Below are 27,819 nucleotides of genomic sequence, written 5' to 3' on the forward strand. Positions count from 1 at the left end.
TTATTGAACATACGCAATTGAGGAGAAAGGATCACTGCTTCTAGGCCCCAATAGTAGACACTGGGCAGAGCTAGGAAACACATGTAGGTAAGTGGGTGTCTTCTAGATGTGTAAGTATGTGTGTGTGAGGAGACATGTATATTCATGTGTATGAGTATGATTGTAAACCTGTATGTATTGAGATGTGTTTATATTCAGGGGTGTCAAGAAAATCACAGAAAATGGAATTTAAATATTAAAAACAGCATAAAATTTATTTTGCAACATTAGCTCTATCAAGCTCAAGATGCTTTTGTTATTATTCATTTATTTGAACAATAGAGTCGCAGAGCAGGGTAGGTAGAAGGGACTTCCATCCCTTGATTCCCTCTCCAAATGGTTGCAGGAACTGGGGTTAGCCAGACTGAAGTCAGAATCTTGAACTTCTTCTAGGTCTCCCACATGGGTGGTGGGGCCCAAGCATGGGGGCCATCGTTTGCTGTTTTTCTAATTCACTAACAGAGAGCTGACTCAGAAGTGGAGCAACCGGATTCACATCTGAGCTCAACTGGGATTCTGCCGTTGCAGGCGCTGGCTTCACTTGCTGCTCTACAGCACCAGCCCCTCAAGACACTTTTGTAAAGACTCAGCCTGGTCACATAGCCCAGTGTGGAATTCATGTGCCACTCCCATTTAGTCCCTTCCTCTAGAACTAAGGATCCTAATTTGAGTGTCTCAGCATAGTCTTATTTTTTAAAAACATGATTCAGTAAAATGAGCACCCTTAACAGATCTATTAAGATTAGGAAACAAAGTCAAGTTAGGGCTATAAAGTGTATGCCTAATGATTTCCCTTTGAAACTCTCATAAAATTGTACTTTTTGGTAGCGGAATGAGAGAAGGATTCTGTGGTGAAGCTTTCCCAGGCATTTTTCTGCCAAAGCTTTGACTTTCTCAGAACACCCCCAGATGAAGCATTATTCTTTTCCTTTGACCATATCAATAAACGAATTGCCTGGAGTGCCTCCCCAAATTGTTGCAATGACTTTTGCTCTCAACCACTGCTTTAATTTTTGTTGTACCACTTCTATCTCTTGGTAGCCTTTTTTTTTTTTTTTTAACTTGTTGAAAAGTGGAGTTACATAGAGGGAGAGGCAGAGGTGGAGAGAGATCTTCCATCTGCTGGTTCACTTACTAAGGGGTCTCACTGTCTGGACTGGGCTATACTGAAGCCAGGAAATTGGTTCAGCTCTCCCATGTGGGTGCAGGGGCCCAAGGACCTGGGCCATGCATTGCTGCATTTCCAGGTGTATCATCAGGGAACTGTCAGAACTGGGCCAGAGAGGCCTATGAAGAGAGAGAAGTCAGAGAAAGACAGCCTGGTCACATAGCCCAGTGTGGAAGACACGCGCCACTCCTACATTATCAGCCTCTTGTATGAGATAGGGATCATGCCCTTATTGAATATAGAAACAGAGTGGGGGCATTCTAGGGGGTTCATGGTGTCTCCACAAGGAATTTTACCCTTACGTGGCCTCTCCTGGTTCTGGATGAGGTGTACTGGATTGACGGGGGTTAAGAGTAACTGCAGGGCTGGCATAAACTCCAGATCACTTATTTCTGTCCTGCCTGTTTCCCCCACGTCAAGTCCATCCTTCATGAGAGGATTGGTTAGGAAACCCTGAGTTTGGGCCCAGTTTCTCTGCTACCTGATGTACCATGTGATTCTTTTCTCTTGTTATAGCTCACCACCCACGAGGGGCTTTCACCACAGCTCTTCATGCCATTTGAAATTTGCACCTCTGAAACTGAGCTAAATAAACTTTTTATAAGCTGGCTGCCTTAGGTAGTTCATTATAGTAACAATAATAATTTTTTAAAAGGCCCATTCAAAAAAAAAAAAAACTGGTGCCAAGGAATGGGGTTATTACTATGTGTTTCTGAAGATACTGAGATTCCTTTGGGATTGGATAATGGCAAGGATGTGGAAGAGTATGGAAAAGCATGCTAGAAAAAATGTAGAATGCTTTAGTCAGAGCCTCATTGAATATTCTGGTGAGGACTCAGAAGAAACTGAAATGTCAACAAAAGGCTGTGCTGAGAAATGAGAATTATATTGGGGATTGCCCCAAAGGTCCCACCTTGTGACGTGGTAAAGCACATGACTGGGTTGTGTCTGTGTCCTGAAACTTTGTTGGAGACCGAACTTAAAGATGGACTCATTTATTTGGCAGAGATTTCAAAGCAGCAAAGTATTCACATTGTATACTGATAGGTGTTATTAGGCACTTTAGTCTGTTTTATAGTGAGACTTGGAGGCAAAAGTGGACAGAAGAGAAAGATCTGAAAAAGTCACAGCAAAACGAGGGAAAGATGGAAGAGAAAGCATGTTCAGGCCAGGAGAGCGCAGTGGGAAAACCACTTGCTACAGACTGACACAGGTGAAAAGAAGCCTGGTGCTAATTGGTAAGACAATGGGGAAGAGGCCTGGAGGGCATCTCCCAGAAAGGCCACCCATTCCATCATCAACCTGAGACTCGGAAAGGCAAAGTTGTTTCTTGGAGCGCCTGGGGGTTAATCATGAGTTTGCCAGAAGGCTGCCTCAGGATTTGTTTCCCTTGGTCTAGCTGGCAGAGCACTCTGTAATTGCAGTCATAGTTCATACAGGCCCAGGTGTGTTGTGGTGCTGACTGTGGTGTCAGCATCTGTCTGATGCTAGTGTTACACAGGTGCATAGCATGCAAGAGTATTGGAGTTGTGACAGCTTCTGTGAAGATTTCTAGGGACAGCGTAGGAAGCTGGGCAGAGTTGTGCTTCAGAGTTAGAGCCTGGGGACCTCAGTAGGGTGATGCTTCCTGGGGGTGTAGAGAGATGTTGCACAGGAGACCCCAGGAAGGAATAGTGGCCAGCTATACTGCATGATACTGACTTCAGCAGGTGGACTCAGCGAGCAGCTCTGTGGGCGGAGACATGAAAGCTTCCACCTGGATGCTGAAGGAGGTTGGACAACCCGTAGACTCTAAATTCAGTGTCTCCCATTTTCTCGATGTCTTCCTCAGTTAATTCTGAGGTTGGTAAAGGGTTTTGCTCCTTTGCAGTGGAGTCTTCAGTAATATTCATTTTGCCTGTGTCTCTTCTTTTGCTCTTGATGATTGTACTTATGGTTATCAGAGTCTTCTCCTTGAGGCAGGTTTTTAAGCTGTGTCACCCACAGGTCTACAATTTGATTTTACTTATTGCAGTTGGTACACAGCTCTTTGCAGTCACTTGTGCCACTCCCTCCAGCAAGTTCCAGGTCTAGATCTTATATTAGACTTCGACCATGGTCTCTGTAGCCCCAGCTCCTGCCTCATCACTCTCCACCTCCTGTGATACCGTGCTGAGGCTGCACCGTTGTCTGTATAACCTTTCTCTCACTTCCGGTTTGAGTAGTTGGCAGGGTTAAAGAGACACTAGGTATCCTCTCTATATAGATCTATATCTACATCTATCTCTCTCTCTCTCTCTCTCTCTCTCTCTCTATACATATATATATATATATATACATATATATATCTAGGTTGGTGGTGGTGCTGATCTTGCCAGAACCTGTTGGCCATTAGGTCTGAGGGCCACAAAGACCTATTTTGACCTATACAATGCCAAAGTCAGTATTTTTTTTTCCCTGTGAGAGCAGTGCAATGCACTGAGCTCAGTGCGTTCACTCCCAGCTTAGTGCATGCACAGTCCTGTCCCATAACCGTTGCCTCCCTATACAAAATGGCACCCAATTTGGCTCTAGGGGGCGGACTGGGCTGTGAAATCCACCCTGTTTCTGCACTGCCCATCTGGGTCTTGCTGCTCTGTCTGCTCCTGGTCAAATCAGACAGACAAGCAGGAGGGGCAGTTCTTTGTCTGGGTTCACCTCTTGAGCTCCCTGTGAATGCCCCTTCCCACCTTGTTGCTGGTGGAGTTTGGGCTGCCGTTCAGATCACCGCTGGAGTATTGGTCACTGCAACACCACACTGTTGTGTCAGTTGCTTTCCTGTATGTCAGTCTCCCAAGTGGTTTTGATTGTTCTGAAATGCTATCAATCTTGCTAATCCAAGGGTGAGGAAATCCTTTCAAGGTCCTTGGCTGACATAGTCCACCCAAGAGTCTCCGTTCGCCCAGATATTTTCTGTCATTACTTGGCTAGGGTGGTTGCCTAATTTGTTCTGCCCTCCTTCCTCTGCTATGGCACCAAATGTGCTCTGCAGAACCCAATGGACTGCTGTATCCTCCATGTGCATCTAGTTGTGCCATCCATTGCTGTCTAAGCCACTGAGCAGGCCCAGTTCTGGCACATGCATTCCATGGTCAGTCCACAGATCCTGCAGTTTTTCCCAAGGTTGGAGTTCTGTCTAGTAGTTCAGTTTTACGGGGGATCCCCATTGAGATCTCTTCTAAGTTGAGCTCCACCCTGACTTATGTGTGCTTGCCAGTACAGGGTCTGGCCCCGTCCATCACCTACATCAGCCTGTACTCACGTTGGTAATTATACTTGCTGGGTCAGTTCTGTCTCTAGTCCCATCTCTTATGCAAACCAATGAATGATGCGATCTGGACCAACGCAGGCTACTACACACTTGGCCCTCATGTACGCCCTCATGTACGCCGGTGGGAACTGCAACCTAATCAGAACAACCTCCAGTAATACCCACTAGGACCACCTCAGCCCTGAATCCTGTGCTTGCCAGTGTATGCAGCAGACAGGTCCAGTTTGTCCCACATCCCATACAGCTCTTGTACATGTCAATGAGCATTGAAGCCTAGTTCAACACAACCAATACCACTGTCCAACCCACACTCCTGCCAGCAGGTGCCACCACCCATCCAACTAGGCCCTTCCCCAGCCCTGGTTCTCATGCTCATCAGTGGGAGTTGCAGCACGTCAGAGAGGTGTTCACAGTTTCGTTTCTGGGCCCACTCCCAACCCAGATCTTCTACTTTCCAGGTGGTTCTGCAGTCTAGTTCGACAGGATTTGCCCCTAGACCCAGCACTTGCCAGTTGATGCTGTGGCAAAGCCCAACCAGCCTACATTTACTTTGGCATTCACCAGTGGGTACAGTCAGCTAGCCCAGCCTGGCTTTCCCCCTAATCCAGTTCACATGCAGACCATCCAGTGTGCTAGCCCTGCTCGGCCTGGTCTGCCACTGGTCTCCATTCTCAGTGCTTGCTAGTGGGAGCAGTGGCCCAACAGTGGAGCCTGTGATGGTTCCCTACCGTGCTTGCACCCCTCCCACCGGGTCTCATGTGTGCTGGTAGATGCTAGTGCTCAGACTGGCATAGCTCGTCTCACCTCAGTATTTGCCGGCGTGTGCTGTAACCTGTCCTGGCCCAGCCTGTGCACAGTTCCAGCTCATAGTGGCGGGTGCTACAGCCTACTCCTGCCCATTCTGCTCTCATCCCTGACTCATGTAAACCAGTAGGTGTGATAGCCTAGCCTGGCATGGTTCACACTCCAGACTGGCTCCAGAACTTGCCAGTGTTGTAAGGTTTGGTGCGACCCTGCCCGATCATAACCAACCCACACACTTGATAAAGAGTGGAGTTACCTTGCTCAGCCTGACCAACACTCAGGCCTGAATCATATGCACACTAAGAGGAGCTATGACCCACTAGAGGAATTCACCAAGTTCCCCAGCCAGGCTCACTCCCAGACCCAGATCTCATATGTGGTTGTGGATGCTAGACCTCCACTCAGCATAGTCTGTCCCCCTCTGTCCTGGCCTATGTATGAGCTACGGATGCTATGGCCTGGCCTGCCCCATACCCTATTTTTGGTGTGCTGCAGCCTGGAGCAGTCCAGCCTGTCCACAACCCCAGTACCCAAGAGCACCAGAGAGTTCCATGGTCATGTCTAGCTCAGCCTGTCACCACTCCTCGCTCTTAAGCAAACCAATGGAAATTTCAGTTCCACAGGGGCATATTCCCCACTGATTCTGCCCCAGACCTGATTCTCTTGTGTGCTGGTTGGTGTCATGGCCCAGCCTAACATCACCTGTCCTCTGTTCTGACACTCACTAGCCCTGCCAGGTAGTTCCCAGCCCTGGCTGAAGTGTGCACCAGTGAGTGGCGGTGAGTTGTAATCCATGCTAATTAGCCCAGCTCAGGTCTCCCATGTGGGCTGGTGTACCTTTCTGATCCTTAAAGGTCCTCTTGCTCCCCCGTCCAAATCTGTCTGCCTCAGCCCTTCGCTTACCTGCAAGTACAGTGGCCCTGTGGATGGAAGTCCCTCAGATGTCATTCCTTGCCTGCAACATACTCCCTCACTGTTCTCCCTCCCACACATTTCCTCACTTCTTCCCTGGGCAATCTGCCCTCCTCTGAAATGGTAGCAGATGGCCCTGCAGGCTTCAGTTGACTGCCATATCTTCTGTGTGCATTGAGTATGCCATCCCTTGCTCCACATAAGCCACCAGGGAGGCCCAGATCTGCAGAATAACAGTAGCCTTCTCAGTGCAGGTCCCTCCAAGGTCATTGCTCACCTGAAAGTGAGCCTTCACGTCCCTGCATGCCCATACCTGTGCCATCTCCCAGACCCACTAGAATTCCTACCTCCCCCCCCAAGCTTGAATAGTGCGCCACTGGTCTGCCCGAAGACTTCACCTGACTGGCTCCACGCACATGGCAGGCCAAAGGACCGAGGCCAGGAGACCCTGCGCCCACCAGACTCCCTCCCCCACCCGTAGGGCCAGCCAGTCTCCAAGTGTGTGCATTGTTTTTGATTATACAGGTGCCCACAGCTAAAAGGGTTTATCTTGAGTTTCATGAGAAACTTTTGACTTGGGACTTTAGGAATAATAGTAGGCCTGACGCAATAACCTACTGGCTAAAGTCCTTACCTAGTATGCCCAGAATCTCATATGGGCACAGGTTCGTATCCTGGCTGCACTTCCCATCCAGCTCCCTGCTTGTGGCCTGGGAAAGCAGTAGAGGATGGCCCAAAGCCTTAGGACGCTGCACCTGCGTGGGAGACCTGGAAGAAGCTCCTGGCTTCAGATTGGCTCGGCACTGACCGTTGCAGCTGCTTGGGGATTCAACCAGTGGATGGGAGATCTTTCTGTCTCTCCTCCCTGTAAATCTGCCTTTCCAGTAAAAATAAAATAAATCCTTGGAAAAAAAAAAAGGAAATAATGCTAGACTGAGTTCAAGCTTGGAACTATTGGAGATACTATGAATGCATTTTGCATTGTGAGATTGGACTTGAACTTTTGTCAGTGATCAAGCCCTACCTTTTGGATTTTGAGTAGTCTCCAGCAGCTTGTGTGTTAGACGTCGTCCTCAGGGTGGCGCTGTTGTGCAGTGGTGGACCTTTTAGAAGGCTGTGCCTAATGGGAGGTCCCTAGGTCAGCGGGGCGTGTGCCCTTGGAAGGCAGTTCTCCTCGGAGCTCCAGGCTGGTTCTTAGGAGCGGCTTGTTACAAAACAGCTGGGTTTGTTCCCAACCTCTCTCTGCTTTATTGGTTTGCTGTGTGATCCTTCCTACATATAAACTTTTACACCTGTCCTTGTAGACCTCTCTAAAACTAAAGGCGTGACATTGGACTTTGAACCTCTAAAACTGAGCTGGACAAGTCTCTTTTCTATTATAGGTAGCTTTCTCAGGAGTTTTATTGTGGTCACAAAAAGCTGGCCAATACATCCCATCAATGCAGCCAGCATCATCGCTGTTGTCACTCCTTGCCTTTGAAAGTTCCTCAGACCCTCTCACTCCATGTCAGGTTTCCTGATGAGTGATTGCCCTCTTTTTCTGCCAGAGCAGGGGTGAGAAAGGGCTGTCTAACGCTCTAGATCTCATTTGCTCTGTCCCTCCCAAGGCACCTGCAGGTGAAATTCAAAATTCAGTAAATGTAAAGCAGCCTGATTTTAAGTTGATAATTCTGTATGGCCTGAGAGTGATGTTATAAACATCCAAAGGGCTTTTGGCAGGAAAATGGTTTCCCACCTCTCTTGACCTTTGACCTCCTCTGTGCCACAGTGCCAGCCCCAAGCACTGTTTATGAAAAAGCCTGTCTTTGACAGTGAGTTGAAATAACATTTTTGTTAAGCACTAGATTTCTACATGTATTTGAGTCTGATTCTCTTTTCTGTGGTCTAATTGTGTTTTTATGCTCCAGTCCCAATTAAAAAAAAAAAAAACATTAAAGGCCCGGCGGCGTGGCGTAGTGGCTAAAGTTCTAGCCTTGAACGCACCAGGATCCCATATGGACACGAGTTCTAATCCCGGCAGCTCCACTTCCCATCCAGCTCCCTGCTTGTGGCCTGGGAAAGCAGTCGAGGAAGGCCCAACACTTTGGGACCATGCACGCATGTGGGAGACCTGGATTGGCACAGCACCGGCTGTTGCACTCACTTAGGGAGTGAATCATTGGACAGAAGATCTTCCTCTCTGTCTCTCCTCCTCTCTGTTTATCTGACTTTGTAATAAAAATAAATAAATCTTTTTAAAAAAAACATTAAAAAGATTGTTTTTGCAATTAGAGAAGTTGATATTAAAATTTACAAGGAAGGATTGAGGATGTTGTGCAATGGATCAAGCTGCCCCCTGTGATACTGTCACCCGTATAAGTCCTGGTCCATGTCCCAGTTGCTCTGTGTCTGATGCAGCTCCCTGTTACACACCTGGGAAGGTAGCACAGGATAGCACAAGCCTTTGGGCTCCTGCCACTCATTTTTTATTGGGACTTGCTGTTATTTTTTTACACTCTGTTTTCACAGCCTTAGGAATTCTTGACATCGTCAGGGAGCCCTGAGATGGTGACAGGAGGTGAGGCGTCTCTGATATTCTCTGCCGTCGAACTACAGTTTAGTATTATGAATTAGACTTCCCTATGAGTTCAGTAGTTCAAGGTCTAGCGGCTGTGCCTCCAGTCCAGTTCTCTGCTGATCTGCTTGGAAAGGCAGAAGGAGGAGGCCCAAGTTCTTGGGTTCCTGAAACCACGTGGGAGAAGACCCTCATGGAGTTCCCAACTCCTGACATCAGACTGACTCACCGCTGGCCATCGTGATCATTTTGGTACGAACCATTGAATGGAAAAAAATCTGTTTCTCTTTTCTCTCTCTGCCTTTCAAATAAATGTTTTAGATGGAAGAAAATAAAGCATAAAATTCACATGGTAAACTATATATTAATCTGAAAAGTAATTTTTGCACCAAAATAAACTTACTTTAAAACTTTTTTTTTTCCTTAAGATTTATTCATTTTTATCGGAAAGGAAGATATGCTGAGGAAAGTGACAGAGAGAAATATCTTCCATCTGCTGGTTCACTCCCCAAGTGGTTGCAATGGCTGGGGCTGAGCCGATCTGAAGGAAGAACCAAGAGCTTCTTCCGGATCTTCCAAGTGGGTGCAGGGTCCCAAGGCTTTGGGCCATCCTCTACTGCTTTCCCAGGCCACAAGCAGGGAGCTGGATGGGAAGTCCAGCAGCCAGGATATAAACCTGCACCCATATGGATCCTAGCACCTGCAAGGTGAGGACTTTAGCCACTAGGCTGCTGCACTGGGCCCTACTTTTCTTTTTTGTAAGGTTTGTTTATTGGATAGGCAGGTTTACAGAGAGGGAAAGAGCTTCTGTCCACTGGTACACTCCACAAATGGCTGTAACATCCGTAGCTGAGCTGGTCAGGAGCCAGGAGTCAGGAGCTTCTTCCAGGTATCCCACATGGGTGCAGGGTCCCAAGGCTTTGGGTCATGCTGCACTGCTTTCCCAGGCCACAGGCAGAAAGCTTGAAGGGAAGTGGAGCAGCTGGGACATAAACCAGTATCTCTATATAGGATGCTGGTGCTTGAAGATGAAGGATTAGCTTGTTGAGCCATGGTGTTGGCCCCATAAACTTACCCTTTTTTTAAAAAAAAATTATTTTTATCACACAGATCTACAGAGAGGAGGAGAGACAGGAAGATCTTCCACCCGATGAGTCACTCCCCCAGTGACCGCAGTGGCCAGTGCTGTGCTGATCTGAAGCCAGGAGCCAGGAACTTCTTCCAGGTCTTTCACACAGGCGCAGGGTCCCACGACTTTGGGCTGTCCTCAACTGCTTTGCTAGGCTGCAGGCAGGAAGCTGAATGGGAAGTGGAGCTGCTGGGATTAGAACCGGTGACCATACAGGATCCAGGTGCGTTCTAGGCAAAGGCCATTTAGCCGTTTATCCATTAGGCCACCGCACTGGGCCCTAAACTTATCTTTTAAATCAAATTTCCAGTAGCCGTGGGTGGGCCTCAGTGAAGGTCACACCATGTCCCACAATGTGAGCAGGGTGAGACACAGCAGCCCCTGCAGGTGCCTCAGTAAGTTTGTGTGGGACACGACTGGGAAGGGAGGTGTGCACTTTGCTGTGTGTGAGTGCAGTGCTGTGGAGCTCCTCAGATGAATGAGCCGTCAGGGTCACCAATAAAAAGGTCAGGACACACACTGGGGCCAGGAGGAAGCTGTAGGAGCTGAGCAGCCTACTGGTTACCACGAGGAAACCGAGGAAACCGGCTGCCAAGGATAGAGCCCCTCTTGTATAATAAACACTGGGAATCCCGTGTTTAAAAAAAAAATCCACTTGCCAGGCTTTCTGACATCCCAATCTATTTCTTTTAAAAGCAGTTTTAAAACTGCATCACAAAGTAGCCTCTGCTTGAATACTTGGTCATGTGGTGTTTGTGACCCGGTCTAGTCAGTGAACAGCATTCTGACTGTCAGCTGGTTGCCTGAATGTGAGTTCTCCTTGTACCTCCTGCCATCGGACCCTACTTTGTTGTGCCAACACAAAGTAGATTCACATTTTGACCTCATGGCTTTGACTACCTGACCATTGCTCTTGTGGCTTGGTTACAGTATTGTAGGAGAGTCCATCTTCACATAGATCCTTTTGAGACTGGAGTACAGCACAGGTAATCTTTCTTTGACTGGCTTGCATTGCTACTTGGGTTCTGGAGCCTCAGGACGTGGACTTGAATCTTGGCTCTTTCTGCTTGTACATGTCCTAAGTCGTACTACTTTTCCTTAACCTAGTGATAATGACAGGACCTGTCTCCTGTGAGTGTGGTGAGAATGCAGTGAGGAAATGCATGCAATACGTTTGTCAGTGGATCCATTTTCAAAAACTGCAAAGTAAAAAGGACTTTATTTGGGGGTAATTTGGGAAAAATCAATTCAGATACTTAAAACCCCAAAATTTAGATATGACTTACTAAAAAAGCAGTAAAAATTATTTTGTGGAGAGACTTCGGTTGGAGTGGAGAGCAAGTGATATATAGAGCAAGGGCATGTGGCCAATAAGATAAAAGAATGTGTCTGCTTAGTAAAATTGTCCGTAAAACAGAAGTCCTGTAATTCCTTGAGATTCTAAGCATACCAGGCAGGAGCTGTAGTCAGGGGCAAGCCCCTCTCCCTGTGCGACCTCCCGACTCCCTTCTCAAATCACAGTTTTCCTTCTGTTTTTACAATGTGGGTTTCTATCGCGTGGTAAAACTTCAGCATTACTCCAAAGAGAAGAAACTGAATGGAACAGCAGGGTGTAATTTCCAGGTTGTTAAGCACCTAGCCAGGGAGGATTGGAAGGATAACTTTTCTTAAATACTTACAGCTAAATAAAGAAGCACAATTGCATGTGTGCTTTAAAAAAAATAAGTCCGAATATGAGCTGTTAGTTTCTAAATCATCTGAAGATGTTTTGTGTGTAGAAAGGATGCAGCATACTGTCGGCGGCGGCACTGGGCCAACCACGCTGGATGGGGCAGTGAGTGAGGAAGCAGGTTCTGGAACCGGGCTACGATTGCGCTTCCATTGTCTGCTTATGGCTCCAACCCACATCGCAAACCATTTAAAACATTCTTTTGGAAATTTCCCCAGTTGTGATGCAACAGACAAGTTTATTAAGAGAATTGAGCTGTCAACAGCAGCAGTGAATGAAATCTAGCCATTTTTTCATCCGTTATCTAGCATGTCATATTGTGAGGTAATTAATCTGAAGTAATAGGAAACAGTTCAGTTGCATCTTGTAAATTTAGAAAGTAGCTCCTAGTGTATTCAAGTCCAATAGATTTCATCTTTTCAAAGATTCTGTGTTGTATAGAAAAAGACAAAGAATAAAGATCAGATAACCAACCACAGAATTTATTTTTCCTTTTATCTATTTATTTGAAAGGCAGAGTGATGGGGGAGTTATGGGGAGATCTTCTTTCCTGCTCGTTTGATCATAAATGCCTGTACAGCCAGCCAGGGCTGAAGTCAGGGGCCAGAAACTCCATCTGAGTTTCCCTTGTGGGTGGAGGGGCCCAAGGACTTGGCCTCTCCTTCGCTGCTTTCCCAGGTGCTCTAGCAGATAGCTGGATCAGAAGCAGAGCGGCAGCCAAGACTGGATCTGGGTCTCAAATATGGGATGTCAGTGTACAAGCAGTGGCTCAACGTGCTGTGCCACAGTGCAGGCCAGGTGCAGCATTGCCACGAGTATCCTTTCAGAGATTTTTGAGGCTCTGCACCGTAAAAAACGGAAACTGGTGAATTGTCTGAGAGCGCAGCACGGTGCTTTGGTGTCTGAAGACTTGGTTAGAATCTTACTTCTATTTAATGCTTCTGTGGCTGTAACCAAATAACTTGACTGAGATTTAATTATCCCATACAGAAGTCAGAATAATAGTTGCTATCAGGTGGGTTGAAGGTATGCACAAGACACTAAATGAGCATTCAGTATTAGTTGCTCTGTAACTAAATGAGTTACAGAGACAGGAAGAAAGGAAGAAGCAGCAGCAGAAAAAGAGTGTATCTTCTGCTTCACCCCCAAGTGGCCTAAGCAGCCAGTCCACAGCCAGGACCTGAAACTGTTTACATCTCCCACATGGGGGGCAAGGGCCTTAAGTACTTTTTTAAAAAGCAATTTTTAAAAGATTTATTTATTTTCTTTTTATTGGAAAGTCAGATATACAGAGAGGAGAAGAGATAGAGAGGAAGATCTTTCATCTGTTAATTTACTCCCCAAGTGGCTGAAAGGCCTAGAGCCAAAGTTATGAGCCAGGAGCCTCTTCTGGGTCTCCCACATAGGTGCAGGGTCCCAAGGCTTTGGGCCGTCCTCGTCTGCTTTCACAGACCACAAACAGGGAGCTGGATGGGAAGTGGAGCAGCCAGGACACAAACTGGCGCCCATATGGGATCCCGGTGCATGCAGGATAAGGACTTTAGCCACTAGGCTACCACACCAGGCCCTTGAGCCAGCCTTTCCCAGTTTCATTAGTAGGGAGTTGCCTGGAGTAGAGCAGGCAGGGCTTAAACAGGTGCTTGTTTGAGATGCCAGCTTTGCAGATTGTGATTTAACCCATTATGCCACAAAACTGGTCCCTATGGTTTAGATTTTTAAATTTTAATGAAAAATCAGATTTACAGAAAGAAGGAGAGACAGAAAGATTTTCTATGAATTGGTCCTCCCCCCCCCCCCACAAGTGGCCACAACAACTGGATCTGAGCCAATCCGAAGCCAGGAACCAGGAGCCAGGAGCTTCTTCGGAGTCTCCCATGCAGGTGAAGGGTCTCACGGCTTTGGGCCGTCCTTGACTGCTTTCACAAGCAGGGAGCTGGATGGGAAGTAGAGCAGCTGGGATACGAACTGGTGCCCATATGGGATCTCAGCACTTGGAGGTAGAGGATTAGCTAGTTGAGCTATCATACTGGGCCCTAGATTTTTGTTTGTGACACACAAATTCTTAATATTTACTTCTACCTTTTCGTAATGTGTTGTCTCTTGGGATTGTTAAGTGGATAGAATAAATTACAGGGACTTTTCATCCATTATCTTATCAGAGTTATAAAATCTGAACCATAAAGTAGGGCCTTTCAGCCTCAACCCTATTCGCTTTTCAGATCACTTTTCAAAATATTCGTTTATTTATTTGAAAGCCAGAATTACAGAGAGAGGAAAAGAGAGAAAAGAGAGAGCTTCCATCTGCTGGTTCAGTCCCCAGATGGCTGTGAAGGCAGGATCTGGGTCAGGCCGAACTGAAACTGAAGTGAAGCAGACAGGACTGAAGCCAGCACCCAAGTGGGATGCTGATGCTAAGGCCTTATCTGCCACTCCACAGTTCCCTGGCTCAGATGCTTCTTTGTTGTTGAGGCTCTCAAATAGAATATAGGATCCTTAGCAGCAAGTAGCACCTTTCCATTGTGACAATCAAAAACATCTCCAGACATTGCCAGATCCGTGGGTGTGGAGAAAATTGTCACCTATGGAGAACTGACTAAAAGTATTGGCTCACCTATAGCAATTATAAAGGGGTAATTATGTACCTGTTTTTCTGATGGTCTTGTAAAGCAACATCCTATTACTAGCACCTCCAGTGAGTATTTTGACCTCTGGAGTTGACAACATAAAACTGGAAACTGCAAGAGTGTGTATTAAGAATGCTAGTAATGGAGCCGGCTTTGTGAATCAGTAGGTAGAGCTATCACGTGCGATGCTGGTTTCCTGTGTGGGTCAGTTCAAGTCCCAGCTGCTCCACTTCCGACTCAACTCCCTGCTACTAGCCTGGGAAAAGGAGCAGTAGATCGGTACAGGTACTTGGGCTGCTGCTACCCAAATAGGAAATCAGGAAGGAGCTTCTGGCTCCTGAGGTTGGCCTAACCCAGCCTTAGCTGATGTGATCATTTAGGGAGTGAACCAATGAATGGCAGATCCAGCCACTGAATGGATTTTCTAACTCTGAATTTCAATTTTTAGTGATAGTGGCAGGCGCTTATGTTGTAGCATAGTAAGTGAAGCCACCATCTGCAAAGCTGACATCCCATATGGGTACTGATTTATGTCCTGTCTGCGCACTTCAGATTCAGCTCCCTGCTATGGGAGATGGTCTGAGTATTTGGGCCCCTGCACTCAACATGAGAGACTCACACGAAGCTCCTGCCCTCAGCTTCTCTTTGGCTCAGCCCAGACTGTAGCAGGAGTCTGAGGAGTGAACCAACAGATAAGAAATCTTTCTGTCCTTCTCACTCTGGTGTTGTGACTTCCAGATGAATAAATAGATCTTTAAAAAGAAAAGAAAAAATGGCATTACTATTCTGTTCATGAGGGGGTTTGGGGTTTATATTATTTCACCAGTGAGTGTGAAAATAAGTGTTTATAAAAATCTTTTTCAGGTCCAGAGCAATAGTCTACTGGCTAAAGTCCTCACCTTGCATGTGCTGGGATCCCATATGGGTTCCGGTTTGTACCCTGGCTGCTCCACTTCCTTTCCAGCTCCCTGCTTGTGGCATGAGAGGGCAGTCGAGGACAGCCCAAAGCCTTGGGACCCTGCACCCACGTGGGAGACCCAGAAATAAGCTCCTGGCTCCTAGCTCTGGATCGGCTCAACTCTGGTTGTTGCCTCTACTTGGGGAGTGAATGGCCGACGGAGATGCTTCTTCTCTGTCTCTCCTCCTCTCTGTTCATCTGCCTTTCCAATAAAAAATAAATTTAAAAAATTTTTTCAGATAAGTAATTTTTTTCTCTTATATTTTTAATTTGCAGATTTCCTTTTAATTTTTAAAAGGTTTTAAATTATTTTTGTTGGGAAGGCATATTGACAGAGATCTTCTGTCTCTGGTTCACTCCCTCAATGGACACAACAGTCAGATCTGGGTGAAGTCAAACCCAGGAGCCAGGAACTTATTCTGGGGTCTCCCATGCAGGTGCAGGGTCCCAAGGCTTTGGGACATTTCCACTGCCTTCCTAGGCCACAGGTAGGGAGCCAGGTGGGAAGTGGAGCAGCCAGGACACAAACTGGTGCCTGAATGGGATCCTGACACATGCAAGACAAGGATTTAGCCACTGAGCCATTGTATCAGGCCTACTGATTTCTTTGTAAAAGACAATGCACGTTTGTTGAATTACTTTTTCTGCATCTACCAAGGTTATTTTCTCCCTCTTCCCTCCCCTCTTTTTTTTTTTTCCTGTTTGTGGAGCTTAATGCATAATTTTGAAAAACATGCCATGGATCTGGCACAATGACTCAACAAGCTAATCCTCTGCCTCCAAGTACCAGAATCACATGTAGATGCTGGTTTGTTTCCCGGTTGCTCCCCTTACAGCCCTCTGCTTGTGGCCTGGGAAGGCAGTGGAGGATGGCCCAAAGCCTTAGGACCCTGCACCCGCATGGGAGAAAAAGCTTCTGGCTCCTTGCTTCAGATTGAGTCAGCTCTGGACATTGTGGGCATTTGGGGATTGAAGCATAGGACGGAAAATCTTTTCTTTCTGTCTCCTTTGCTCTGTAAATTTGCCTTTCCTATGAGAATAAATTAAAGTTTTTTAAGAAAAAAAGCCCTACCGACAAACCCTCGATGCATTGATTATTTTCATATTCTCTTTCATGCATGGAGATAGTTCTGTACAACCCCCTTTTCGTCAATCTGCTATCAGTTTCATTGTGCCATGTGTTCTGCTTTTCCTGGGGAATGTTTAGAGAGACACAGTTTCAGTTCAGGGATTCCTTTGTTATTTTAGAAGCATTCTTCCAGACTTCTTCCACCAGCTGTCTCTGTTTTACAAAGGAAAGGAAAGTAGAACACTGAAAGCTTTCCTGGAAGTATTTGTTATGACCCACTTTGATTTTATCTTGCATGGTTTTTCTTTGTTGTTTGGAGTTGTAAGGAAAGAGAATAGAGTTGGGGAAGGACTATGAGGCTGATACTCAGATGTTGAAAAAGAAAGCCATCTCTTATTTCCTTCAGCACCACCTCTGCTCCTCCCCTGCCTACACTTCCTCTTTGAGCTTCCAGCTTTGCCACAAACTGACTACGTGACTGCCCTCAGGCAAGTGACTTCACCACCAAGCTGTCCTCTGGTTGTGGAGGACCAACAGCAGGTGTGATACATGCAGTATTTGGAAAAAATAGGATGCTTAAATGGACAGTTTGTAAAGTATATGACACTCTTAAAAAATGGCTGTGAATGTTGGAATTAGTTTTGTATTCTGACAACTATATCTTGTTTTCTAATAGCATAAAGACTCCATTTACAAAGCAGACACTTGTGCAGTACCCTTGGTATCTTAACTCTTAAGAAACTGCGTTCAATAGAAAACTGTGTGGCTAGGGGTATGAAATGGAGGTTTGGCTTCTTTGCTTTTACAAAGCAAAGTCTTTACAAACTATTCCCTGTTGACTGTCAATTTTGAAACTGACAACCGTTTGTACGTATGTACCAACACTAAAACAGAATTTACAAAAGCGTTTATCTCTCAAATGATGTGACTGTAGGGTTCATTTCTTTTTTTTAAGATTTATTTTTTTATTTTTAAATTTTTATTGGAAAGGCGGATATACAGAGAGGAGAGACAGAGAGGAAGATCTTCCGTCCGATGATTCACTCCCTAAGTGAGCGCAACAGTCGATGCTATGCCAATCCGAAGCCAGGAGCCTCTTCCGGGTCTCCCATGCCAGTGCAGGGTCCCAAAGCTTTGGGCTGGCCTCGACTGCTTTACCCAGGCCACAAGCGGGGAGCTGGATGGGAAGAGGGGCCACCGGGATTAGAACCAGTGCTCGTATGGGATCCCGGGCGTGCAAGGCGAGGACCTTAACCACTGCGCCACCGCGCCGGGCCCTGTAGGGTTCATTTCTCTCACAGCCATGCATACTACTTAAGATTGGTTGCTTGTCTAGCAGACCCAGGAACAGGCAACAGCCAACATTCTGCATGTCACAAAGGCAAAGCATCTAATAATGGGGAGGTAACTGCCTGGATTTTACTATATACTCTATATACTCACCTTTATGATCTAATTGGCACATAAAGTGAGGGATACTTGTTTCTGTAACTGAAGAGCCAGGGGTAAATGGTTCCTGGTGATGTTATTGTTTTTTTTTTTTCTTTTTTTAGGTTGAATGATATTAATTAGACTTGGAATTGTAGTCTTAAACTATGTTAATAGATTGAGGCATCTTAGGACCCGTACTAGCACCTTGAAGTCTGTTAATTTCTGTGGTGTGTTTCTGATTCCAAGCTTTTTCTCTCTGGACTCCTCCGCATGTAGTAGTATCAGAGGCCTCGCCTTGCACCTATGGTTTTCAAGTAGGTGGTGGGTTTCCACGAAAGGGCGTTTCTGTTTGTAATTACATTATTAGCATAATCACTCACCTGTTTGGACTTACAGGGCATCATTTCTGAATCAGATCCAACATTAAATTTGTGAGGGGGTGGTAAGGGAGCAAAAGGCAAAGTAGAATTTCCCAATCGGCTGTGAAATAATTTGAGCTCAAGGGAAACAAAAGAGACTGTACAAGTTTATCTGGATAAAGAAGTATTTAAGTGATAGCATTTTCTTCTAGTGTGGGGATTTGGAAATGACTTTGTATTTGAGGATTGGTTTTTGCAAACCTGATACATTTCATCTTGGTCCATTTCCTTTAATTGGAAGTCTGGTTGAGGTTCCATTTTTTTTTTTTTCATCCTAATCCGTGAGCTTTTTTCTCACCACCAGGCTTTGCTCAGGCATTCCCTTCTACTTATCTTTTACTTGGCATGCTCTACTGCCCCTCCCCTTCCAGACCTCATTAGATGCCTCCCTTTATTATTCCCATAGTGCTCTGGGACAACTTTGTCACCAGAGGTGCCTGTTTCTCTATATATCTTTGTCATTAATCTGAGTTCCTTAAGATAAAGAGCTCCGGTATGCTCCTTTTTCTAGCCAGCAGACCTACGTGTGTAGTGAGGCCTAACCTCAATAGGCCTCTGGACTTTGTTTTTGTTTTTTAAAGATTTATATATTTGGGGCCTGGTATGGTGGCTCAGTAGTTAAATCCTTGCCCTGGACTCGCTGGGATCCCATATGGCTGCTCCACTTTCCATCCAGCTCCCTGCCTGTGGCTTGGGAAAGCAGTTGAGGACGGCCCAAAGCCTTGGGACCCTGCACCCACATGAAAGACCAAGAAGAAGCTCCTGGCTCCGGCTTTGGAGCAGCTTAGCTCTGGCCTTTGTGGCCACTTGGAGAGTAAACTAGCAGACAGAGGATCTTTCTGTCTCTCTTTCTCTCTATAAATCTGCCTTTCCAATGAAAAAAAATTTTTTTTTAAATACATATTTGTTTAAAAGAGTGAGTGAGTGAGAGACTGGTTTTCCATCTGCTGGTTGACCCAGGGCAAAGCCAGGAGCCATGGGCTTTATCTAATCGGTTACTTTGCCAGGAGCATTTTTAGGGATCTGGATCAGATTTGGAACAGCTGTGGATTTGGCAGATTTGGCTTAAACCGTTGCCTGTTTGCGATATCATTACTACAGACTGCAGCTTAACATGCACAACCACAATACCAGTTCAGTATAGGCTTCCTTAAATATTCATTTAGTTATGCAGAGTGAGATGAAACACATGACCAGAAGTTGCAACTGAATTCTAATTGTAGTTCTTTCTGTAGTAAGATCTTGAGCAAGTGCTGTAAGCTCTGTGAGTGGAAAGATGAAGGGACCCACCCACCTTGAGCTCTTTAATATGCAGAATATCAGGCTCTTTAAATGCAGAATATCAGACTCACCAGGTCGCTGGTGGTGAGTCTGATATTCTGCATTTTAAACAGCCTCCCAGGAGGTGGCACTGCTGCCAGTTCAGGAACTACAAGGGCCGTGGGAGAACAGTGGCTCTTTCAGCTTTTATCTGCTGTGATTCTAGTCACTGTTCCTCGTTCTTAATGAAATTACAGAATATATGGTGATTACTAAACATCTCTTCAATTTATCAGAATGCTGAAAAGGTCGATTTTGTGCCTTGTGAAATTGCCAATGTGTGATAATGGGCCTAAAATTGAAAGTGATTTTCTTGCTGTTAAAAATTTGACATCTTAAAAATATCAACTAATAGATGTCTATGAGAGCATTTCAATTAGTATTAGTTTGTCATCTAAAATGTCAGAATGCTTGCTTACTGGGGAACATTTACAATCAGTAAATTTGTCTTATGCTAATGAGGAAGATGAGTCAGACATGTGACCTCACAGTATAAATATAAACACGGAGGAGCTGTTGATGAATTCATTGTTATCGGAGGAGACGTTCCTAGCTGATTCCTTCAATTTGCCAGAAGGTGAGACTCCATTCTTTGTCTGAAGTGTTCATAGGTGTATTCTGGGTGCATGCTGCCCATTGAACATGAATGCTGGGAATGGTTCTTCTTTGAAAATGTGGTTACTATTTCTTTTGAATTTTACTTCCTTAAGAAGCCGGTGTATTTCATTAGGGACCTTTGCCAGCTTAGACATTTTATGTGTGTACTTGATTAGCTGTATAAATGTCTAAAAGTATTTGAACTGCGTCTTATGTATAACTTATATATACAGGTATCTCTTTATTCTCAACCACTCCAGATCTGTTGATCAGACATAGCTTCAGTGTGCAAATAGGTTCTCTCCATGCCTCCATCCATGCCTGTGAGGTCTTTCATCATTTCCAAATGCTGCTTATTAGGCCAGGGGTTCTAATTCCATGTTATTCTTAGTCTTACTATTTATATATTTTTAAAAAATCTACTTATTCTTATTAGAAAGTCAGATATACCGAGCGGAGGAGATATAGAGATCTTCTGTCCGCTGGTTTACTTCCCAAGTAGCCACAACGGCCAGAGCTGAACTGATTCAATGCCAGGAGCCAGGAGCTTCTTCTGGGTCTCCCAAGCAGGTGCAGGGTCCCAAGGCTTTGGGCCGTCCTCGACTGTTTTCCCAGGCCACAAGCAGAGATCTGGATGGAAAGTGGAACAGCCAGAATTAGAACCAGCTCCCTTATGGAATCCTGGTGCTTTAGCCACTAGGCTATCATACCAGACTCACTATTTATAATTTACTTTTTAAAAAAACTTAAAATCTGGACAAAGGGTATCGAAAACTGGAAAATGTATGGAATATAACTTACAGTTGACGTGATTATCTTTAATAATGAGATTTTATACCTCTGATAGAATGAGACAGTTTATACTACCAAAGTAAAACTGTGTTTCATTTTCCCATTACAATTGTAGATGAGATAGAAATTTCATACCATCATCATATTTTGATCATTTTTAAGATTATTTATTTATCTGAAAGGGAGACAGAGGTTTCCCAGTTGCTGGTTCACTCTGCAGATCCCTTCAGCAACTGTAGATGGGCCAGGCCAGATCTGAGAGCTGGGAACTCAATCTGGGCTTCCCAGTTGGCTGGCAGGGACCTGTTTTTTACTCGCTGCCTTCAGGGTGCCCAGTATTGGGAAGCTGGAACTGAAAGTATCACTCAAGCTCGAACCCAGGCACACTGTATGTAAGGCAGGAGTGCCAAGTGATGTCTCACCTGCTCCACCCAGGTTTGCCTCTTTTGTAACCTTTGGTTCCCGTAAGTAAAACTAGTTGGGACAAGAACAATAGAGGGATTGGATATAAACAGAGGCACTGGAATAAATGCTTTTGCTCTGTGCCCACCTAGTAGCCCATCTGCCATCCTCCCTCTAATATAACCTTATAGGAGGGTAGTCAGGTTAGTTATTTTCTGCATGCCCGCTGGACTCTTGCTGCCACTATTTTTTTTTTAAGATACATTTATTTGAAAGAGAAAGAGGAGAGACAGAAACGTTTTCGATCCTCTGATTCACTGCCCAAATGGCCGCATGTCCAGGGCTATGCCAGGTTGAAGTGAGGAGCCCAGGACTTCCTCTGGGTTTCCCATTTGGGTGCAGAGGCCTAAGCACCTGGGCCATCATCTGGATTGAATGCCAGCACCCCAGGTGGTGGCTGAACCCATTGTGCCATACAGCCCCCATATGGCATCTTGCTGGGGGGTCTTTATGGAGGCTTTCTTGTGGTTTATTACATTGCTGCTAAGGGAGATTTAACTTTATAAAATAGTAATTTATGTTGAAGTCAAATTGAGGTTTTTGAAATGAACTGGGTGCTCAGTGCATTTGCTGCAGTCTAAATAGATTGTCCTTTGGGAAATGCCCTAACCAGGACTGTAATTTGAGATCCCTGTGCTCCTCTTTGGAATCTTGAAAAGAGTATTTTCTGGGGCCAGCACTGTGATGTAGTAGGTAAAGCCTCTGCCTGCAGTGCCCACATATGATCACTGGGTTTAGCACCAGTTGGAACTCACAGTGGCCCTGGACTACTTTGTCACCGGGAGTACCCATTTCTCTATCTTTGTCCTTCATCTGGATTCCTTAAAATAAAGAGCTTTGTTATACCCCTGTTGGCAGCCAGCATGCATAGTGTAGTGCCTGATCTTATATAGGCTTCCATTTCTGATCCAGCTGCCTGCTAACATGCCTGGCAAAGCAGCAGAGGCCCAAGCATGTGAGACTCTGCACCTACATGGGAGACCCCAAAGAAGCTCCTGGGCTGCCTTCAGACCAGCCCAGCTCAGGCCGTTGTGACCATTTGGAGAGTGAACTGGTGGATGGAAAACCTCTGTGTCTGTCTCTCTTTGTAGCTCTGCCTTTCAAATACATTTTAAAAAAGATTTTCTGTCACCCTCAGAGTTATTATCATTATAACTGGTGTTTTTTGATTTTGCACTCAGAAATTTAATCTATTTGATGTTGAACTTAAGTATCTGGCTAATTAAGTAAAAAGTAGAAAAAGTTATTTAGGACCAGTGCAGTGGCTTAACAGGCTAATCCTATACCTGCAAACACTGGCATCCCTTATGGGCACCAATTTGTGTACTGGCTGCTCCACTTCCCTTCCAGTTCCCTGCTCATGCTCTGGAAAAGCAGTAGAGGATGGCCCAAAGCCTGTGACCCTGCACTCCCATGGAAAACTGGAAAGAAGCTCCAGGCTCTTAACTTCGGATTGGCTCAGTTCCAGCCATCGAGACTATTTGGGGAGTGAACCAGTGGATGAAAGATCTTTCTGTCTCTCCTCTGTCAATATGCCTTTCCAATAAAAATGAATAAATCTTTTTTTCAAAGAAAAAAAATTGTTAGTAGTAATTTTTCTACTTCCAAATTGCTTTTGAAATTTTTGACAATGGCCTTATATATTCTCTCCCAATGCTATTGTCATATTTTAAGCTTTGATTTTCAATAAATTATTTTTCCTATAAGTAGGGCAAGTCCATTAGCACTATCTGTAAAGCACTGTGTGATTTTAAAGGAAGCCAGCATATATATAGTGTCACCTACAGTATAGATACTGAAAATTCCAAATATTTTCTCATAGAGTCTCAGTCAGGAAAAACTTTGATTTATCAGTTGTTCAGATGAGAAGAATAATTGGAGATGATTTCAGAGAAAGTACTCTGAAAAAAATTAATTTTTCTCAATTTCTAGAGATTTTAGCACAAACATGTATAACTATATGTATGTACTTTAAATATTTATTTATTTATTTGAAGGAGTTTGAAGGAGAGAGGTAGAAACAGCGAGAGCTTCCCTCTGCTGATTCACTCCCTGCACAGCTGGATTAGGTCAGGCTAAAGCCAGGAGCTAGTTGTTCATTTAACTCTCCCACATGGGTGCCAAGGTCTTCAGCTGCTTTTCGCAGGTCATTAGCAGGGACCTAGCTCCAAAGTAGACAACTCAGGACATGAACTGGTGCTTGTATGGGATTCTAGGGTTGAAGGTGGTGTCCTTACCCATTACGCCACAGAGCCAACCCCTCCCCTATGATCTGAGCATGTGCATGTCAGACTCATGAATTCTAGATCTGCCAGATCTTTGACTATCATTAGATTGGGTAATGTTTGGACTGACCTAGTAATAGTTGTTACACAACTTTTCACCTCACTTATTCTAGCTGAAACTTCTAAAATATGTGTAAAAATAGTTGGTGGTAGTAGACAATTCTATGTTTCTAGGTTAGCACACTGACCAAACCCACTACTTAACTTAACCCTGTCCCAAATCCTCATTCATGTGTTCTTCTAGATACAAGCATGGCTGAACAAAAATTCTTGTTACTATTTCTCTGAAAGAATGAAGATGGGGTCCAGAGAGGAATGGCTGCACTCTGCAGTTAGGCTTTAAAAGGTTTCCTCTAGGCTTTAAAAAATCCATCGTTGCTTCACATGAGTTTGCTCGACGTAATTCTTTGTCCTCTTAATAAAAGGGTTATAATAGAGCAGGGACAGCCACTTGCCTTGGTAGTTCAGTTGTCAGTTGGGATCCCTGTGTCTCGCAGCTGAGTGTCAGAGTTTGTGTCCAGCTCTGAGTTCAGCTTCTGCAATGCAGACCCTGAGCGGCAGCAGTGACAGCTCGTGTGGTTGTGTCCGTGCCACTCACCGTGTGACCAAAACCTGGCTTGAATTCCTGGCTTCTGGCGCAACCCTGCTGGCTCTTGCAGGCAGTTAGGGCGTGAACTAGTAGGTAAGAGCTCTTTTGGCTCTTCCCGTCTCTCAAAGTTTGAAAAAAAGTGTCACAGTCCAACTTTTTTTCTTTTTCAGTTTCCAAAAAAAGACATATAGCAAAATGAGTAATCCAGCTATCAAGAGAATAGGAAATCACATTATCAAATCTCCTGAAGACAAGCGAGAATACCGTGGGCTGGAGCTGGCCAATGGAATCAAAGTGCTTCTCATCAGTGACCCCACCACGGATAAGTCCTCGGCTGCGCTTGATGTACATATAGGTACAGTTAAAACAGTGAATTGAGCTTTGTTCACTTGACCTAATGTGGACATTTACTAGAACCTTCCACAAGAATACAGTGTATGACCCCCAAATTGCCATTGATGTATTTTATTTTGTACCAGAACCCCTTTTTTCAGCTGTTGGTACATTGCAGTTGTCAGCGATCACTAACATTTACCAAATCTGTCTTGTTAGGTTCCCACGTAAGTTTGTGCAGCAACAAAGAAAATTCATTCCCATCCTTTACACAGCGGTTCTGATTTTTTTTCACTTTGGTTTGCTTAATTTATGTTTGTAGATTCTTGTGTATATGTTTCTTCCACATTTAATATTGCTTCGGGCAGGTCACCTCTCATCTACATATGCATTTACTAGGGCAGTACTTCTTTTTAAATAAAATGTTTTAAAGTAAAAAGCTTTTATTTAACCCAGTGACATTTTAAAATTGAGTAAAATTGAGCAAATAGCCATTTTATCCCATAATGCAGAATGCTTTGCCAATATGTAATCTGTGCAGCCCTCTGCATTATGTATATGTAGAAGGAAAATGAGATAGATGAAGTATTGGTGCTTAAAGTTTTGTAACTAATAGTGCTGCCGACCACCCCCCAAAATCCGTGTTCTTAGCTTTCTCTATTCAATAAATAAAACCATAGTTAGAAAGTTCTAACTCTTATAAAACATGAATTCAACTCATTTCCTGCCCTTCTGTGAGAAAATTGATGTCCACAGAAATAAATCACTCAGTGTCATTGACTAATTAATGTCAAATGAGGCTCTACACCAGATCTCCTGATGACTGGCTTCCTTTCTAAACAATCCTGTATTATAGCAACCTGTACTTAACTTTCTTGGTTGTGTGCTTGGAGCTGCTGTGCTAACAAGAATTTCAGATCATCTGTATTTTATCTGTATTTCCTAGCATAAGAAATGACTTATTATATATGCATTTTCTCTTTCAGGTTCATTGTCAGATCCTCCAAATGTTGCTGGCCTAAGTCATTTTTGTGAACATATGCTGTTTTTGGGAACGGAGAAATACCCGAAAGAAAATGAATACAGCCAGTTTCTCAGTGAGCATGCAGGAAGTTCCAATGCCTTTACTAGCGGAGAACATACCAATTACTACTTTGATGTGTCCCATGAACACCTTGAAGGCGCGCTAGACAGGTAATGCTTCATGTCCTGGGGATTATCTAACTGTGCACTTTGAAGTATTATTTTTACAAAGATGGTTTTGTAGTTTGACAAGAAGTGTTTTTCCCTGTCTTATGAATAAGAAAAATAATGAGTCATGTTCTCTATAGTCCTGTTCTCTATTTACCTTGTGGTAAAGGAAGAATAATGACATGACTTTTAATCAGCCTTCAGGCCTACAGGAGATTTTATTGGCTTATAAAATCCTAGCCAGTTCTTCCCAGCCCAGCAAGTGTTTCCTCTAAAGCTCACGATGAAGAATGACTAGCATCATGGATTTCTTTCAAGCACACTTCCTATTCCAGAATGCCTGACCTGAAGTTTTCTGTTCTCTTCTATTGCATTAGTTCCCAAAGATTCGCAGTACTTACAGAATGTTCCTGCTCTTTTCACCCCAGGGAATATTTTGGAAGTATATTCTGGAGCAAGCTCCGTGAGGCTGGTTCAGTTTCTTGGTCAGTTTTCTCTGCTGCCAATGTTTGCTAATCTTTGTGGAATCACTAATTTGATTCATTTTTTTTAAGTAATTTGGCAAGTTTTTTTAGTTTTTATGTTACCGAGTTATAGTTTGTATGAATCTGCAAACAAATCTGGCTTTTTTGTTTTCATCATCAACTTTATTTTCTCACATTAGTTTGTTACAAAGTATATATTATGTTGTGGGTTTAAAAAAGTTTTTATTTTGGATTAATAGTTTGCATTTGTTCCTTGACAAAAAGAGCATTTACAGACATGTTTGGACTAAGTGACTGGGCCAGGGTGCTCTGTATCCTGCTCATTCTCTTAGGTTTCAGCCTTTAGGCAGCAGCTCTGAGGTATAATTCTCAGATGAGTTCCATTAATGAGTTCCCTGGCATCATACATTGAATTTCATTTCCTGCTTTACAAATGTGACAGCAGATGGTTGTAAACTAGATCTCTGCTACTGGGCACAGAAAAATCTACTTATATAAGAGGATCTTTTTAAGAACTTGATTGCACAGTGTCATAAACATGATTCTTTATCTAGGCCTATGCAGCTTTGGTATGTAACTGGTAGGCACTTCTTCCAGCCTGGAGAAGGTGAGTAAAAGAAGGTACAGGTTGGAAATTCCTCTGCTTCCCTACAACTTTGGGTGTAGACTCCAGCTACATGAAGCTTTCTTTTAGATTAATGTGAAGTGTTTACCTCAGGGTTAGCCTTTTTGACAGGTGAACTGGGGCATGGTAATTGATAAGTTTATAGACCCAAGAGTCTCCAGCTTCCACCGGTAGCAGATCCAGGCAGAACCTCTGCCCGTGCCTTCATTTGAATTCTGTGTCTTGTTTGTCCAAGATGGGATATGAAGTTTCTTAGGAGGAATTACTGCATGTGATCATGACTTAAATAGCTACCTGATATAGGAGTATGGATTTATTTGCTAAGGTTATCTTAGTTAGATTTTGGTATTATCATTAAATAGCCTCGAGCAAAGCATGTATCTTTTAAAGATACATGTCATTATTTGTTGAATCACTGCTTATCAAAAAATTTACAGACTATTCATAGTACTATTTTGTAAAAGCCCATAATTGTGGCTTAGTCAAATTATTATTTATGTCTTATCTCAGGTTTTTGGTGTTGATTTTTTTCTACTGATTCAAGTTTTTTTTTTTTTTTTTTTTAATAAGAAGAAAATAAATTTCAAATTAAGTCTTTTAAAATTGGGTCACTTAATTTGTTTGTCCTAAGGTGCCTGAACCTTAGCGAGATTATAACTAAAGCTGTAAATTGAAGATTTATTTAGCAAAGCACTGTGATTTACCTTTTCCTTTTTAAGACAGGCACATAGAGAGCATGGTTTTTCATAGATGTGCCAAGTCCAAGTCTGAAATAAATAGACTGCTGCTATTGACTTGTAGTCTTAGTGTCTGGGACAGATCAACCCTGACTTCAGATACGTCCAAATTACATTTTCTTACGTTACTCAGAAATTATTTTATATTTTTTCTAAGTAGCAGTGATGTTTTTTCTGATCCTATGGAATTCATTTTTCCACTAGATGCATTTTTCAATGTTTTTAAAGGCCATTTTTTTAAATGACAGCTCTCAAGTGGCTAATCATTTTTCCAATCC

The 27,819-nt window shown here is 44.1% G+C and overlaps 1 protein-coding gene across 3 annotated transcripts in view; it reads left to right on the plus strand.

Annotated features, from left to right (window-relative positions):
• Positions 1-27,819, plus strand: part of IDE (insulin degrading enzyme) — a 108,380-nt gene that overhangs the window by 15,832 nt on the left and 64,729 nt on the right. For all 3 annotated transcript variants that reach the window (XM_040970318.1, XM_040970319.1, XM_040970320.1), the window contains exons 2-3: positions 24,341-24,525; positions 25,490-25,697. In XM_040970318.1, coding sequence (XP_040826252.1) covers positions 24,341-24,525; positions 25,490-25,697 — 393 coding nt within the window. The remainder of the gene's footprint in view (positions 1-24,340; positions 24,526-25,489; positions 25,698-27,819) is intronic.

The sequence above is a fragment of the Ochotona curzoniae genome, unplaced genomic scaffold, assembly GCF_017591425.1.
Source record: "Ochotona curzoniae isolate NIBS_2020 unplaced genomic scaffold, NIBS_Ocur_1.0 scaffold_4763, whole genome shotgun sequence".
In the NCBI taxonomy this organism is placed as follows: Eukaryota; Metazoa; Chordata; class Mammalia; order Lagomorpha; family Ochotonidae; genus Ochotona; species Ochotona curzoniae.